This window comes from Hirundo rustica, chromosome 6 (assembly GCF_015227805.2).
Source record: "Hirundo rustica isolate bHirRus1 chromosome 6, bHirRus1.pri.v3, whole genome shotgun sequence".
Taxonomy (NCBI): Eukaryota; Metazoa; Chordata; class Aves; order Passeriformes; family Hirundinidae; genus Hirundo; species Hirundo rustica.
The window spans coordinates 28,109,484-28,124,627 of NC_053455.1; the positions used below are offsets into that span (position 1 = coordinate 28,109,484).

Here is a 15,144-nt window from a genome sequence, read left to right on the forward strand (position 1 = left end):
CTTACATCTAGTTCTGGAGCAGGTATACTTTCTTCTTCAATAATTTTTCAGGAGCTATGTGCATGTTGTGTTTGTCTTGCTAGTAGAGGAAGAAACTCCTAAAATAAGTGGCTGAAACATGTATTTGGTATGAAAACTATTTATTTGCTGTAACTCCTACTCCAAAGAAGTGGTTTATTATATAAATTTAATATTTATTTACATTCACATAAAGATTTCTTAGTTCACAAATGGCTTCCTTGTTTTTGTTTTAGAGACAATGGATTTTATTCTCTGCTGCATATCTGGACTGCCAATCCTCCGTTTCTATAGCACAGGTAGAACACAAACAGTGTAAACTTCTCACGCTTCCTAGTCCATGGAACCTTGTTCCTTCTGCAAGTACACAGGAGCACAGCCTCACCTAGCTGCACTCCTGAGGTTGTCAACAAGGGAAGCACATTAGTTCATTAAGGAAGAGCTGGTTTTTTGAGTTTATTCCCTCCCCTGACAGACAGGCTTAACGTTTTTGATGACAAATGAAGTGCTATTCTTAGCGTTCGTTGGCTTTTTTTCACTTCCTAATAAAATTCCTTTTCTTTTTCATCAACAGGACTCGTAGACGCTTTATTTCATATTCCCCGGTGCTGGGCTGTCAGCCAAATGCTGGGTTCCCTCTCTGTCAGGCACACGCCCGCCATAGCCATCGGGTGGTTTTTGCAGCGCTTGCTCTTTCTTACGCTGCCTTTTCCGCTCCACAGCCGTACGCAAGGCCCGAAGAATCGACTCTTTGTTGTTCTGGACGTTGTAGTAACTCAGATTCACCAGTTTGTCAAAATTTTCCTCTGAATAGCTCAGATTGTTTATGTAATATGGGCCACAGGCATTGGCAACATCAACCTCACCGTCTGCCATCTCTGACGGACTACGCCTCACACCTAACAGACAAGCAACAACTTGGTTAATTTGCAAAAAACAATTAGGGTCTGGGTGTTTCTCAGGCATGCACAAATAGCGGATCACAGCCCAAAACTAAATCAGTTTGTTGCTTGACTCTGCACCGATGGGACGCAGCATATGAGCAGGCTGAGGTTCTATCTATCTGCTAGTACATAGAATAAATAGGTTCTCGGAAGGGAAGAGGTCAATTAATTTTGTTGGATTCTGAAGATTACTGGATTCCAGTATGTGCCTTTGCCTACTAAAGGATGGCTGAAGATCCCACCTGTGGGGCAGGGACCTGAGGGTGTGGAGATCCAGTGCTGTGAGCTATCCTGTAATCCCATGTCACGGTTTCACCCCAGCCAGCAGCTAAGCAATGCCGCTGCTTGCTCAGTACACCCTGACCTCTGGGATGGGGAGAGAATCAGAAGAGCAAAGTGGGAAAACATGGGTGGAGGTAAAAACAGTTTAATGGGACAGAAAATGAAGAACATAATGCTCATTCCAGATCCCAAATAAGCACTATACCAGCTGCTAGGAAGAAAATTGACTCTTTCCCAGATGAAACCAGGTTCATACACGTTTTTATGCCTCCTCATAATTTCCACAGACCCTCTGGTTTTCTGACAACTGGCATGAGAGAAAGAGAGCAATAGCAACCCAGAACTAGTGGGTAGTATTGTTAGGGAGAGTATCAGAAAGGTGGGAATTTTTCTGTCAGCCTCCAGTGAGACCACTGCCTTGCCAAGAGGGCGTTACTGTAGCAAACAAGAGCCCTCGACAGTCACAGATCCCTGAACCTCCCGAGCCATGACAGGGGGTAGGCACTGCCAAGAGTCAGCATCTCACTGACAGGACTGCATGCATTTGGGGAATCTTCTCTACCAATGTGGATCTAACAACACTGATCAGAGGGCTCCGATTTTCCTTGAAGGATCTCTCAGGGTCCAATGGATGTACTCCTCTCAGCTTTGCAGACAGAGTTACAGTGAACTGGTGCCACTCAACTGAAGCAGTCTGAGTCTCACACAGAGAATTCCCTTTCTACTTGATTGTGGAATAGCCTAACAGTGCAAATGTTAACCATTTTGAATATGTTTTACTTGTTTACTGCCCAGACTCTAAATTCCCCTTCTGGACAAGCTGATGGATGAGCTGCCTATGGAAAAAACTGCCTGTTGACCTGATGGTACTAAAACGTCACATGCTGTACAATTTAGATCTGGGCTAGGGCATGGTACTGAAGCCCTATTAATTAACCTGATCTCTGCCTGTTACTAACAAAGGGCAGACATCCTTTTCCAGCCTCACAGGACCTTCTGCAGCATCCATCCTGCTGCTATGGAGGTCAGGTCTCAGCTGTAAGATGCCAGTCCTCCCAAAAAACTGCCTGCACAGAGCCCTCTCATGCCAGCTCAGCTGACACTTTGCTGGAGGGGGCATGCCAAGGGCCCTCCTTCTTTCTCTTCCTGTTTAATCTCATCTTGCAGCTACCAGCTGAACCGGTTGGGCAACACAATTTGCCTCAAGTGTATGCAAGATACAGATATCAGGCAGGTCTTCAAATTAACTTTCTGCATACCTAGCAACACCCCTTTTTAGACTCCCTGATAATATATGTTGATATTTAATGTCTGCACACCATCAGATGTACACCTGATAGTAGATATACCTGACAGTAGGTAACTGTCTTAGGCTAGGCATCCCTCATTTCTGGAAATTCTTGAGGGGAAGGAAGCAAGCAAACTCCCTCACAGAGCAATACAAAAGAGCAGTGCATTATAGAAGAGCAGTACAGAGGCTAAATCTCAGCTCTTCTACTTATTTCTTCTTTTCTCCTTTCTTTAATTCTCTCTACAAAGGGCAACTGCAGAAAGCAACCTTTTGGTTACCTGAACAGTGGTGAGAGCTGGAGTAGAATGGTGTGTGTACATGCAAAAATACTCTTAGTCTATATTTCAAGTATACCGTGGGGCTTTGAAGTGAACTCACAATGTTTTTAGCATCTCGAGAAGGAGTAACTGAGACTTTGGTAGCGAGAGAATATTACGGCATGTGGGATGTGGTACTTAGAATTAATATGCTTAGAAGTGACTGGCAATGTTGCTATTGAAACTCTTTAAATTTCAAAGTGAACAGACACTGTTGGAATGGCTCAGTGTTGTACTTTCCTCACTTCACTGTGCTTCACTGTTACATTTTCATCACTTCACTAGTTCATGCTTTTGTTTTCAAGGTTATCTGCCTAACTGTAAGCCTGGAAATTATTTTAAACAATGAAATCCTTAGACTCCTTGGAGTATTCTACAACAGGAGAGGATGGCAAGTATGAGAGGAAATTATCTCTGTTAATTTCTGCTACTGCAGATAAACAGAATATTCTTTTCTTCAATTAAATACAATCTGCTTATGAAAAGCCAAAATAAATAAATAAATAAATATATGTGAAGAAGAAAATATGTGCCAAAGGCTAATCCCACATGCTTCTCTACTGTCCAGGAAAAATCATATATTTTAAGTTTCTTGATATGATTCAGATCTAAGCAAAGAGAGTTCAAGCCTGTTATAACAGCATGAGCTAAAGAACAGATATTATTCTGTAAAAAAACGAGGAAGAAAATGGCCACTGGCTCTCTTAATGTGATGGGTAATTTTTAACTTACCAGGTGCTTTGTATTCCCTGAAGGTGTCATTTACTAGAGGGAAAAATATCACAATAGGCGTTTCTGGGCTCTCTTTATCACCAACAATGTAGCATTCCTTCAGATGTGGAGTTTCCTGATCATCTGGCACATTTGTGGGGAAAGGAATTCCCTGTTTTGCGAAGTATTTAGAGGCGTCTTTCAGGGGCTTGTTGCCACAATAAGAAAACAAAACAAAAGAAAACAAAACAAAAGAAAACATCAGAACACACGGGAAGATTTGGCCAAAAATCTAATTTCACTAGGGATATTTGTGAGGCAAGAGTCAGGTTCTGACATATTATGGTATTTACCCAATTTAGGTATAGGTTGTTTATGGAGCTAAGACTTGAAAGGCCAGAGTTAAGTGAAATGGATCTGATATACACACGCCTGTCCTTGAAAATCTACATTGGCTGCGTTTCACATTTGGCTATGAAAAAGTTGCCTTTAGATAACTTTTTATTCTTAAGGAATTTAACATTCCTAAATGCAAACTGTTGTTGCATTTATTTGCATATCTGGTCGTCTGCATCAAACCCTTCTATTGTTGCAGTTATATTGTCCTGAAGGTACATTTTTCCTTGCATAGGGATATGTATGATTGCATTGAGAAATATTAGACAATGTTTAAAGGCAATTAGCTTCATTCATTCTACTTCTGACTGCCTTCAAATCAGCCAAACTACTTACATGTAAAAATGTGCAGGCACAGTTTACTAAATTATTACTTCCTGATAACATCTGTACAGTTCCATAAAGATATGTGACCCCCAGTTAACAGTAAACGGTTAACTTATCAACACTTCCCAGATATGGGGGAAAAGCAAAGATTTCTGTGAGTAGTGGATCAGCCATTCTGGGAACTCAGTGACGAAACAGAGAAATCAGTGAAGAGGAATATGCAAGACTCACCCCTGTCTGTGAACCTGAGCTGTAGTTGAAATGCAAAATGACATCCACTTTCCTTTCTGGTCTCATAAGGGGTGGGTAACTGGTGGCAAAGGCAAAGGCAGTATCAATCAGGATGAGGTAGTCTGTTGCTGTTGTCAGGTGGTTGGGCTGGGAGTCCAGCTCACAGTCTAGGAAAGAAGCACGTTTTTTTCAGAGAAGGTCCCCAAGTTCAAGGGAAGCGCTGAGGAAAGTCTACTGTTAACAAAAAGGGACTTCAACTTTTCTTGGGTCCTAGACATACCTATATAGCTGATGGCTGCAGTTCAGTCATTTCTCAGTTCCTCATCTGGCTTCCTCCTTTTACTCTTTATTCTGCAATTACTTTGGCTTTCCTCTGACTAAAAGGGATTAACTTGGCACTCAGAAAGATAGACTTAATTAATCTTGTGTGTGACTGACCAGATTGGTGTGGGGTTTTTTTGTTGTGGGTTTGGTTTGTTTTTTTTTTTTTTTTTCCCCCTTCCCTGTTAATATGAAACAAATGAAAACTGCACCTCTCTCGCTCAACACAGTAAAAAGACTGAATATGTTGTGTGCCTTGCTCACGATGAGAGCAGGCACACAGCTACAATTTAACATGGAATATCTGGTGCCAGACTCAACAAAAGATTCCCTACCTGGATGACAGGGAATACTGCTACAAAGGTTATATCTTAACTTGGAAGTAAAAATGTAACAGCAAACAAAGCTCCCTGCCACAGCCCTTGGCTATGCAAGACCCAGGGCATGGTAGCACCAGTGCCATGTCGCAGGCACAGCAGCAGCTGGCTGGCACAGACATATGCTGGGTGACTAACTGGGATTCTTCTCACCTATCAGTCACGAGACTTCCAGGATTTTTTTTAAAAGAACCTTTTTTGAAGCCTCTCCTGCTGCCTAAATTTAGCTTTCAGGAACAAACAGCTTCAAACACTATCAGAGTGGGACAAAAAAGCAGTTAGCTTGATAACTTTTTAAGGATTGTTTCTTTTCCACAAGGATAGTTTAAACTACAACTCAAAGCAGGGTGTTGTCACCATACCTTTCCACTTGGAAAACTCGCTCTCTAGGTAGTTGTTGTTTATCTGGAGGCCTTTCAGGAAGTTATGGATTTCTGAGGCTGCTGGACGTAGCATTGCAACATCTCGGAAAATTTCTGAAAAGCTGTCAGGAGGACAAACCACTCGAGTATCCAGCTCATTTGGTCTTGTAGGGAAAAAGGCTTCATCCTCTGCAGAAGAATAACAGTTTATATATGTGGTTTCACTGTTGAAGTCAATCTGTGCAGTCATCCTTTGGTTTAATATGTTTGGAAAACTTGGATTTCTTTCTCTTTTGACTTCCAGGATTTTCACAAATCTCATGTGCTTTAGCTTTGAAAAATCCCTTTCTTCTTCTCACTTCACAGTGATAAAGACTTTGTACTGCAAAAGAGTCCACCTCACCTATGAGAAATTGCTTTGCTTTGCTATGATTTTATCCATTAAATATCTTGCACTTAACTTTGTCTTCCTTTGCTACTCCATGCCACATTTTCTCTCTCAGACACATAAAAAGCCACACAATAACAATCTCTCAGCCACACAAAGACAATTTATGTTTCTCACTAGCAAGTACAAAATCCTTGATTTAACAACCAGAAATTACTCCCTCACAAGTGCTAGAAGTTAAAATAAGTAAGCCTTTTTGAAATACTTCTCTTCCTTGTCATTTTTTCTCTATAATGTGTTTGTCTTGTGTATTTGTCCTTGAAAATGGACCATTCAGATCTTTCTTAATTTTGTATCATCTTTTGCAAATCCCATCCTTATGACTAGTTTGGAATGACTTCCTGTAGTACTGAAGTTTGCGTCAAAGTTTTGTAGACTTCAGATGCAGGGATGTCGTTTGCTGTCATTTCTCTGATGCTTCAACTTCAGAGAGAGGAGCTGGAAGATTGTGGAATGCTATGTGAGCATCATCCATCTACAGGGATATTTTTCTCTAGTTTCACCCTTGTGCTCAGAAAACATCTCACAAGAGAGCCATTGTCTCTTTTATTTTTCTGTGATGGATCCTGTGGGTTCTTTTCACATACAACTGAAATAATTGCCATATGTAATGTATGGCATGAATTTCCTTCTGGTTTACATGTGGATAATGGAAATTCCTGAAGAGAATGTTCTAAAAGGGCTTTGAAAAATTCGGTGAGAGAGTAGCAGCACAGAAGGGAAAAAAGGTACAATAAAACAAGATAATCACATAAGAATCACCCACCTATGTCAGTAATTTTGTCTCGTGTCCATTTGTGCCAGAAGTCTTCTGAATTAACAGATATATACCAAGCATCCATGAGATTCAAGGAAAATACACTGCTCCAGATCCCTGTGGCATAGGATGTATTTGAGAGAAAATAAATGGTGTGCAAAGGAATTTGATGTTAACCTTTCATTTAACTGTCACTGTGTCACTGGACACTTCAGGGAACAGGAGCAGAAATGTCCCTGCATCATTCTACAGAAGGTAGGAAGAAAGTGCCAAGGTGTAAAAAGGGGGTGGTGACCTGACAGCATTTCTGATCACAGAAGGGAAGACCTGGGTCCTTATCTGAAATTGCAGCCAGGGACAGAGAGATTCTAAGCTGCTGCCTTACGCCTCACCATTAGCTGTAGTGAAATGTCCACAAAGGCAAAAGTTTCAACTTCCCAAAAAAACCCTTGAAACTTCCTTTTTCCTTTATGCAGCTGGTGGAAGTAGAGAGAACAATGAGGCAAGAGATTGATTTCTCAAAGGGAAGAAAGATTTCTTTACTGCTTTCACTTTTTTTTATGCAAGAGGGAAAAAAAATGATAAATATTATGACCCAACTGCACTCTGAAATGGAAGTTTTACCTTAACAATTAATCAGGGCTAGATGTTGCAGGAACTTTGTAGATAAAAAGGTGCACTTTAGAGACTCAGGCTGCAGAAGAAACTGATGACTTAACTTAGCAGCAGTGATACACAACTTTTGTTGCTCACAAATACATATATGTATTGTGAAGGTCTCATGTCAGTAAGCATAACCACAGATGAAATCAATAAGTCTGCTAAGATGAATAAGATCATAGAGGAACTGAAAAATCCTGCAGATTGTGACCTGTTATCAGTTCTGGTATTTTACCATATACTGCTCCTGGCAGATAAAAACACACTAACTGTTTAATTTCAGAAGAAGGGTTTGTGTAGGAGCAGATAATTTTATATTACTTTTTCTCAGAACAACAAATCACCTTCCAAAAAGCAGATTCTGGATTCTGGGGCTTTCTTCATCAGATGACCCATGAAGAACTCGCTGCCAAAATCTTCTGCAGGAATGAAGGCACCATATTTTGGGAATCCTACCTCATAAGGGGTGAATTCCACCCATTCTAAAAGAAAAGACATAAGACAAACTGATTACAGCAGCAGAGGCATAATTATCTGAATAAAACATGATACTGGCCAGGTTAAGGCAGGCTGGTTTCTAATTAATGCACTCTGCAAGCAGGCATTTATTCACTGTACATTTCACAGTGGTAAACACGCAGAACAATTTTTCCTCTTACATCTCTATGTCTCTATAAACTTTTTGACAGTTTCTACAGGAATGCATAATGTCTTCTATTGTCCTGCTTTAGATCCTGAATACTAAGGTCTTCAAAATATTAACTACTGAATTTCTCCTCTGAGCTGGATTAGCCTTTCAGAGTATTTGTGCATTGAATTGATATCCTTATCTAATCCTAAATTGACCCCAACTGGAATTAAATGTTAAATGCAATTCTGGAGTATTGTTACCTCTAAAATCCTGGTCGCTGATTTTATCCTTCACATTGAGAGAGAGGTAGATGGGCAGGGGGTTTTGACCCTGATTCAGTGCCTGCTGCTGATCTGTGAGCTTATGGCAGTCCTCCTGTTTTGAAGAATGACAGTAGCTGAGGACAACTGGATGAAACAAAGAGCTTCCCACTTCATCTGAACCTGGGTTCTGACAATGCAGTGCATACATGAATCCAGCTAGGATGCTCCTCAAGTTGCTTAGTTCAGGAAAGGTGCTGCCATTCCTATCCCTGCCCCAACACTTCAGCACACAAATAATCCTAAATTCATATATTGAAAGACTATGGTAAGGAGAAAATGCTGTTACCCACATTTTTTGTTTCAGAAAAAATGTCTGGGAATATTTGAAAAGCACTCTTGACAGGAAGTATTTAATTATGAAAGAGTAAATCCCTCTCTGGCTGCCCAGAAAAACATCTTTTCCTCAGACCCATGACAGAGACAAGGCTCGTGCAGACTTAACGTTCAGCAAGTCTTGACCCTTCTGCTGCAGAGCTCAGGCAGGGTGGAAAAGGCAGGATGGTTTGGGAGCAGAACCAAGGTTTGTGAGTGTGCTCCTATAGGCAGAGCTGCAGGTGCTCCCCCTCACCAGAGCAGCCCACGGAAGGATGGCTGTGCCACCTGTGCCACCTGTGCCACCAGGCTTCCCTTGGGCTATTGCTGGTCAGGGGACAGGGCTGTGGGGACACTCGCAGCTTCCTGCTGAACACGGTCCCAGGGAGTCTCTACCACTGTGCTGTGACCAGGCAGTAGAAATTTGGATGTGTGTAGGGTTAATCATATTACAGGGGGAATGTTTTCTCGTCCTAAAGTATAAATGGCCTAGTGGGAAAGAAATAGTCATGAAGAGGAAAATGGAGCCTGAACATGGCTCTTGATGGAAATGTTTGCAGGGTGATGTCTTATTAACAGCTCAGAGATACTGTCTTTGGGCTTGTGATTTTCCTTTGCCTTGCCTTATTGTACAGCTCTTTTAAAAGAACAGCAGTATTTTCATTCAAATATTTACAGGTGAATTCACAGAATAACAGGTTGGTTGGGGTTGGAAGGGCCCTTAACAATAATTTAGTTCCAATCCCACTGCCATAGGCAGGGGCACCTTCTATAAGACCAGGTTGCTCCCCATCCAACTTGGTCTTAAACACCTCCAGGGATGGGGAGTCCACAACCTCTCTGGAATGTGTTCCAGTGCCTCACTACCCTCATATGAAGAATTCTTCCTAATACCTAATCTAAACCTACCCTCCTTCATCTTAAGGCTATTTCCCCCTTGTCCTACCACCACACGTCCTTGTGAATAGTCCCTCTCCAACCTTCTTGAAAGTCCTTTATAGATTCTGTGAGGAATAAATTCAAAGTTGTTCCTCCTGTAAGTTTCCTGTAATTTCTTCTCATTCCTATCCTTTCTGTACCAGGTGTGATGTTAAGATCTGTATGATACAGCCAACAAACATAATGAATGGTACTGCCAAGGTACATGCTTTAGGCATCTATATGAAAAACAAACAAACAAGCTAAACACCTCTTTTGCAGAAGGGTGGTCAAACATTGGCATGTGTTGCCTGGGTAATTTGTGGAGTCTTCAGCTGTGGGGATATACAAAGCCCAGAGTTCAGGGTAGCTGGCCCTTCCTAATCCTGCTTGGACTAGATGAACTACAAAGGTCCCTTCCAATCTCAAATAGTTTTTGATTTACTGTCTTTCCTCAGTGCTGTATTCACTAGATATTCAAATCTGAAGAGAAAGGTGCTGTTATTGTACCTTATCATGTAACATGGTCTCGATGATGAGTCCCCACAGATCCGTGAAACACAGCCGATGTCCTTCCTGTTTCCTCTGGCACAACTCTTCCAAATAGTATTTCAGGCGATCAGGGGCAAAACAAGAAACAAACTTATTTTTAAGTACGTGTTTTCGGACATCATTGAGGGTTTCCTTGAGATCCTTTTGGGACCAGTGAGGATCTTCATACAAGTTTGACATGGTCCTAAAAAAAACCAAACCGAACAAAAAACCAGAAAGAAAAGAGTGAGTTCTGAAGCGGAGCTTTGGGAAGTTATGGAGGTTTGCTTATTATGTCCTCATTTATATTAAAAAACACAACATGTTTGATACTATCCATATATTTATTAATTGCAAACATGGGAAAATACCCACTGAAAGAAACAACACCGACAAAAAAAAAAGCCACAGCAGAAAAAGAAAGCCCTTTCTTGATAGTTAAGATCCTATAACTCAAGATCACTCCCTGATGTCAATTACGGAAATTCCTGTGTTCTTATCTTGGTCTTACCATGTAGTTCCAGATAAACCAGTGATATATGAGACACAGTCCAAGACATTCATTTCCTGCACACTGAGGAGGTGAGCATACATGGCTGTCAGAGCTCTGGTTCCACCTCCTGTTGTCATAATTGCCACGACAGGTACCTGCTCAATCCCAAAATACATGTATTTAGTGACACGTCTGAGAAGGGAGGGAGACAACTCTAATAAGAAGGAGAAACTTACAGCACTGATAAAGTAGTAAAAATATGCCACCAGTTCAATATGAAGAAAAACATGAATTAAGAATGGGGCATGTAAGCAGTAAGAAATATTTCATATTTTTCTCTGTCATGCAGCTCTGCATGAAATCCATTATCACATTTTCAGTGCTGTGTTTGAAAACCATTAACAAAGAGTAGCATAAAACTAGAGGAAATGGTACCTTCTTTTATCTGATTATTATCTGATACAATAGACCAGAAAATATCAGTGCTGTCTCACATTTTCCATGTGAGCAGTAATAACTTCTCTTTTCCTGAAGTTTGCTGAAACTATTGTACAGTTATTCCACAGGGCATACTAGAAATGTCATGACTTATGGATTTAAGAGCATAGGCCAGTTCAGAATCCCTGAAAGCAGAGGCTGGTGACACCATTCCCTTTAAAAGTTGCTAGAGGGAAAGAGAAACCATGCTCACGCTACCTACCACATATGTATACACAGTACTAGGTATGCAAGTGATCTGCAATTACTTGCTCCTGTGATCATACAGAAATCCAGGGACTGACAGTCTTATAAAAAGAATTAATTCATAAACATAAATTGCTTTCTTTAACAGTAAAAACAGCTACCATGCATTGGAGTGGATGAATGTCATGTAAAAATCAGAAGAATATAGAGAGATTGTGTCTTCTGCAGGGAAGTATGGGCTCTACATCTGAGGGGAAGGGAATGACCCATGGCTTAGTGCTGGCATTTAAGGGCAGAGTTTTGTGTCTGAAAGGTCCAGCTGTGCAAGAAAAGCTGAACTCAGTTTAGGTCAAAACAAGAAAAGTATCTGCATTAGAGTTTAGGCTTCACAGTCCAGTCATGTGTGCATAATAATAATAATAATTAAAAAACCAAACAAACAAACAAACAAACTCCCAAAAAACCACCCACACAACACCACACCTGATTTTCCCCTGCCTTAAAAACCTCTGTTATCAATCCTGTTTGCTGAGCAAGAGTATGCTGAGCTGATGAAGTCTGGCAGCATGCTTTGCTCACACAACAGGAACCTAAATTGTGGCACGAAGGATAAACAAAGTAAAATCCAGTTTTAACCATGAGGGAATGAAGTCCTGAATCCACTGTTCAGATCTGGCCAAAAAGAAACTTTGGCCATGGTTCTGAGAGCACCTAGCTATTCTCTACATTGTGGGGCAGACTGCTACTGAACACAAGACTAGATTCCCTAGCTTCAGGTCGACAGGCATTTTATTCATGTTTATAATGAGTACTCATTTCTTCCCTAGAATAGAGAAAAGAAGTCAGCCACTGAGGGAACTCAGCTGTAGCTTGTACATGAAACTAGAAGGTTTCCAAAAAATGTGACCATCAATGCTGTGTTTTGACACTCATCTGTGCAGAAAGTAGAGAATAATTATGTCTCTGTACCTCATCGTCCTGCAAATCCTCTTCCAGATGGAGAATGTCCTTCAAAGCAGCTGCAACCACCTTCTTCCTCTTGCGAATGAAATCCTGTTCCTGGACACACAGATCAAACCCCAGGCGTACATCTAGGTCTTCCTTGCTGGAACAAGGATCAGGTATCATACATCACTTTTGTAGTCCAAGCCATCATTTTAACTGCTTTACTTCATAGATACACGTGCCTTCACTACCAGGTCTATATAAAGCAAAGCAGGAAGATATTAAATGTTCTGGTTTGTTCTTGGAGGAAAACAGTCCATATACCTTTGAACCGAAAGGGATTTTTTTTTTCTCCCGGCCGAAGATGCGTGGAATTAAATATAACTACAAATAACAGCCGTTCCTTTTCAGACATAAATCCAGAAGCCTGCAGAGGGCAGTGTATCAAAGGTGGCTTTTAAAAGTTGTGCAAGCTTTCACTGATACCTGTGAAACGTTCTACTAAAGTTGTAGATTTACAAGCTCAGATGTTCTGTTGATGTTTATAAGCACCACACTTGTGGTTTGAAAGCTGCTATGAAAATTGTACAGGAAGATTCTGAGGAAGAAGCTTTTAAATGACAGCTGTAAACTGCATGTATATTTCATAGCATATTTACTGAAAATAAACAGCATGATGGAAAAAGCACCTGCTTTTCTGGAAGTTCTCTTCTGTTACAATATGGTACATAATGTAACATATACATCTTATAAATTTTACTAAGGCCTGAACAATATTCCAAAACACACAGTGTGTTTCTTTGGTTTAGAAATAAGCAATCACTTAATTGAGTTTATTTGCATCTATCTCTTTGAGAGATTAAAACATTAAATGCAGGTACACATTAAAACAATAAATGCAGGTACATTTTTTATTTCAATTTTTTTCAAATCTTAGAGTACCTAGGCACTCTGATTTTTATCTTTTAGTGGAAGAAAACCGTTAAAGATATATTTTGGGAAACAGAAAGGGTTTTTTCAATTAGTTTTGAAATGTTGCTTTTATTGAGAATCTGCATTTGGCAATAAATAGTAGAGGTATCAGCATGACCTTACCATGTAATATTGACTGCAGCACAATATGAATAGAAAATTGGTTGAGAAAATTTTTTCTCAACTCCTTGTCCCATCACAAAAGCTTCATTGCTGAAAATCATTGCATTATGCACTGAATGCATTTTATTTCATAGTCTGAAATGAGGATGGACCAGCATTCAGGACAAAGGCAGTAACAAAGGGATTGGAACTCGATTTACAACTATCTAAATACAAAGAACCGAGGGGAAAAACACAGGTGTCTTACCATTTTTTCACCTTAAGGAGCAAATCAAATTTTCTGTGCTGAAAATTGAAAACATTAAAATGATGAATATTGATATTTTGTTTTATAGTTCCTTTCCCCTACTCAGACTGAGACATAGATCTTTTGGGTCATCATTACACCTACAAAGCTCTGAAACTCAAAAAACTGAGATCTCTTCTCTATATTTCAGTAGTAACCAGAGATGAGCACTGATTTAATAGATTAAGACTTTAGTACACTATCATCTCTAGTCCATATGTTCTCTCTCTCACAAAACTCAGTGTAGCTTACCTGGTATTAGTTAGCCACATAAATAAACACCAGAAGAGCTGCAGTGCTACAGCTCACCTCCCTGGAAGGATCCACCACTGAAGCTGGGTGTTGAAACCAGAGCCCCTCACATAACAATGTCAGATACAGGGGGGAGCCAGAGAGGCTGAGCACCCCACATGTGTGGCTCGGGTTTGCTTCCCGGGGCAGTGTGCCAGGCTGCTGCCTCACCACTCCATCCCAGTGGCACCCAGTCACCCCCAGCCTGGTTAAGTACATGGACAGTACAAGAAGCATGAGCAACAGCTTAGGTATTTTTTCTTTTTCCCCCTTTTCCCTTGGATTTCCCATTTTATTTTGCTCTAAATAATTCACTTCACCATGCATTGCCCTACATTGGTGGGAGGTTAGAAAACAACTGTCTCGGTATAAAGGGAAGTGGCCCTTGGTTTCCGCTTCATGCAAATCAGAAAGAATTTCAAAAGCTTGCAGAGGATTCCCCACAGCCAGTAGACACTCACCTCACCTACTACTTCCCGCTCGGAGGGGAGTGACTTCAGAGGGATTGTCAAGGGGACACTTCTCCTCCTTGGTCCACATGACATGCAAGCACACTGAAAAGGAGCATGGAGTGCTTTTTGGTTAAAACAGAAACGTTCTCCTCTTGCTCCCTACTCACACGTAAATGTCAGGTCATAGAACAGCCTGTGTTGTCTACCATGTTCTGGGGTAACGTACAAAGGTGGGAAGCTTCCTCCTCTTTCTGAGCGCAACATCCAGGGAGGGTTGCTTGTATCTGGCATAGTGGAAGAAAGCGGGATCTGGCAGAGGGGAGCAGGAGTCACAGCCCAATGAAACTGTCTGGGTTTCTTCAAAGGATCCTCTCACTGTAAATGTTAGCTCATTCTCTAAAACAATGAGACAAAATGCATACACAAGGTTACTTACAATTGTAAAAAAAAAAAAAAAAAAAAAAAAAAAAAGAGGTGAAAAAAAGAAGCAAAAGGTGGCTTTGAACAAATTCCTTCTCCTCTTCCCTTATATTTGGAAAGCTATCTTTTAAAAGTCATTCAAACCCCAAATCTCTCAGGTGACTGGATCATTATAATGTGCTGAGCAGGAAGTCAGATGGGAATGCGACATGCATGGCGCCGAATTTTAGATTGCTGCTTTTCTGTTGCAGTTTCATCATGACACAGTGAATACAACCAAGTACTTTGCACAGTAAATCATCCTCATCCCAGGCCAAATAA

At 40.8% G+C, this 15,144-nt stretch overlaps 1 protein-coding gene across 6 annotated transcripts in view; it reads right to left on the reverse strand.

Annotated features, from left to right (window-relative positions):
- Positions 1–126: 126 nt before the first annotated feature.
- LOC120754617 (cytosolic phospholipase A2 epsilon-like) overlaps positions 127–15,144 on the reverse strand; it is a 33,518-nt gene continuing 18,500 nt past the window's right edge. For 2 of the 6 annotated variants that reach the window (XM_040068423.1, XM_040068422.2), the window contains exons 9-21: positions 14,630–14,799; positions 14,413–14,505; positions 13,622–13,659; positions 12,304–12,439; positions 10,669–10,805; positions 10,137–10,362; positions 8,334–8,448; positions 7,787–7,924; positions 6,792–6,899; positions 5,578–5,766; positions 4,518–4,684; positions 3,585–3,771; positions 127–917 (exon numbers count right to left, since the gene is read on the reverse strand). In XM_040068423.1, coding sequence (XP_039924357.1) covers positions 607–917; positions 3,585–3,771; positions 4,518–4,684; positions 5,578–5,766; positions 6,792–6,899; positions 7,787–7,924; positions 8,334–8,448; positions 10,137–10,362; positions 10,669–10,805; positions 12,304–12,439; positions 13,622–13,659; positions 14,413–14,505; positions 14,630–14,799 — 2,015 coding nt within the window. In that variant the 3' untranslated portion in view covers positions 127–606. The remainder of the gene's footprint in view (positions 918–3,584; positions 3,772–4,517; positions 4,685–5,577; positions 5,767–6,791; positions 6,900–7,786; positions 7,925–8,333; positions 8,449–10,136; positions 10,363–10,668; positions 10,806–12,303; positions 12,440–13,621; positions 13,660–14,412; positions 14,506–14,629; positions 14,800–15,144) is intronic. The other 4 variants (XM_040068426.2, XM_040068424.2, XM_040068428.2 and 1 more) reach the window with 3 other exon arrangements.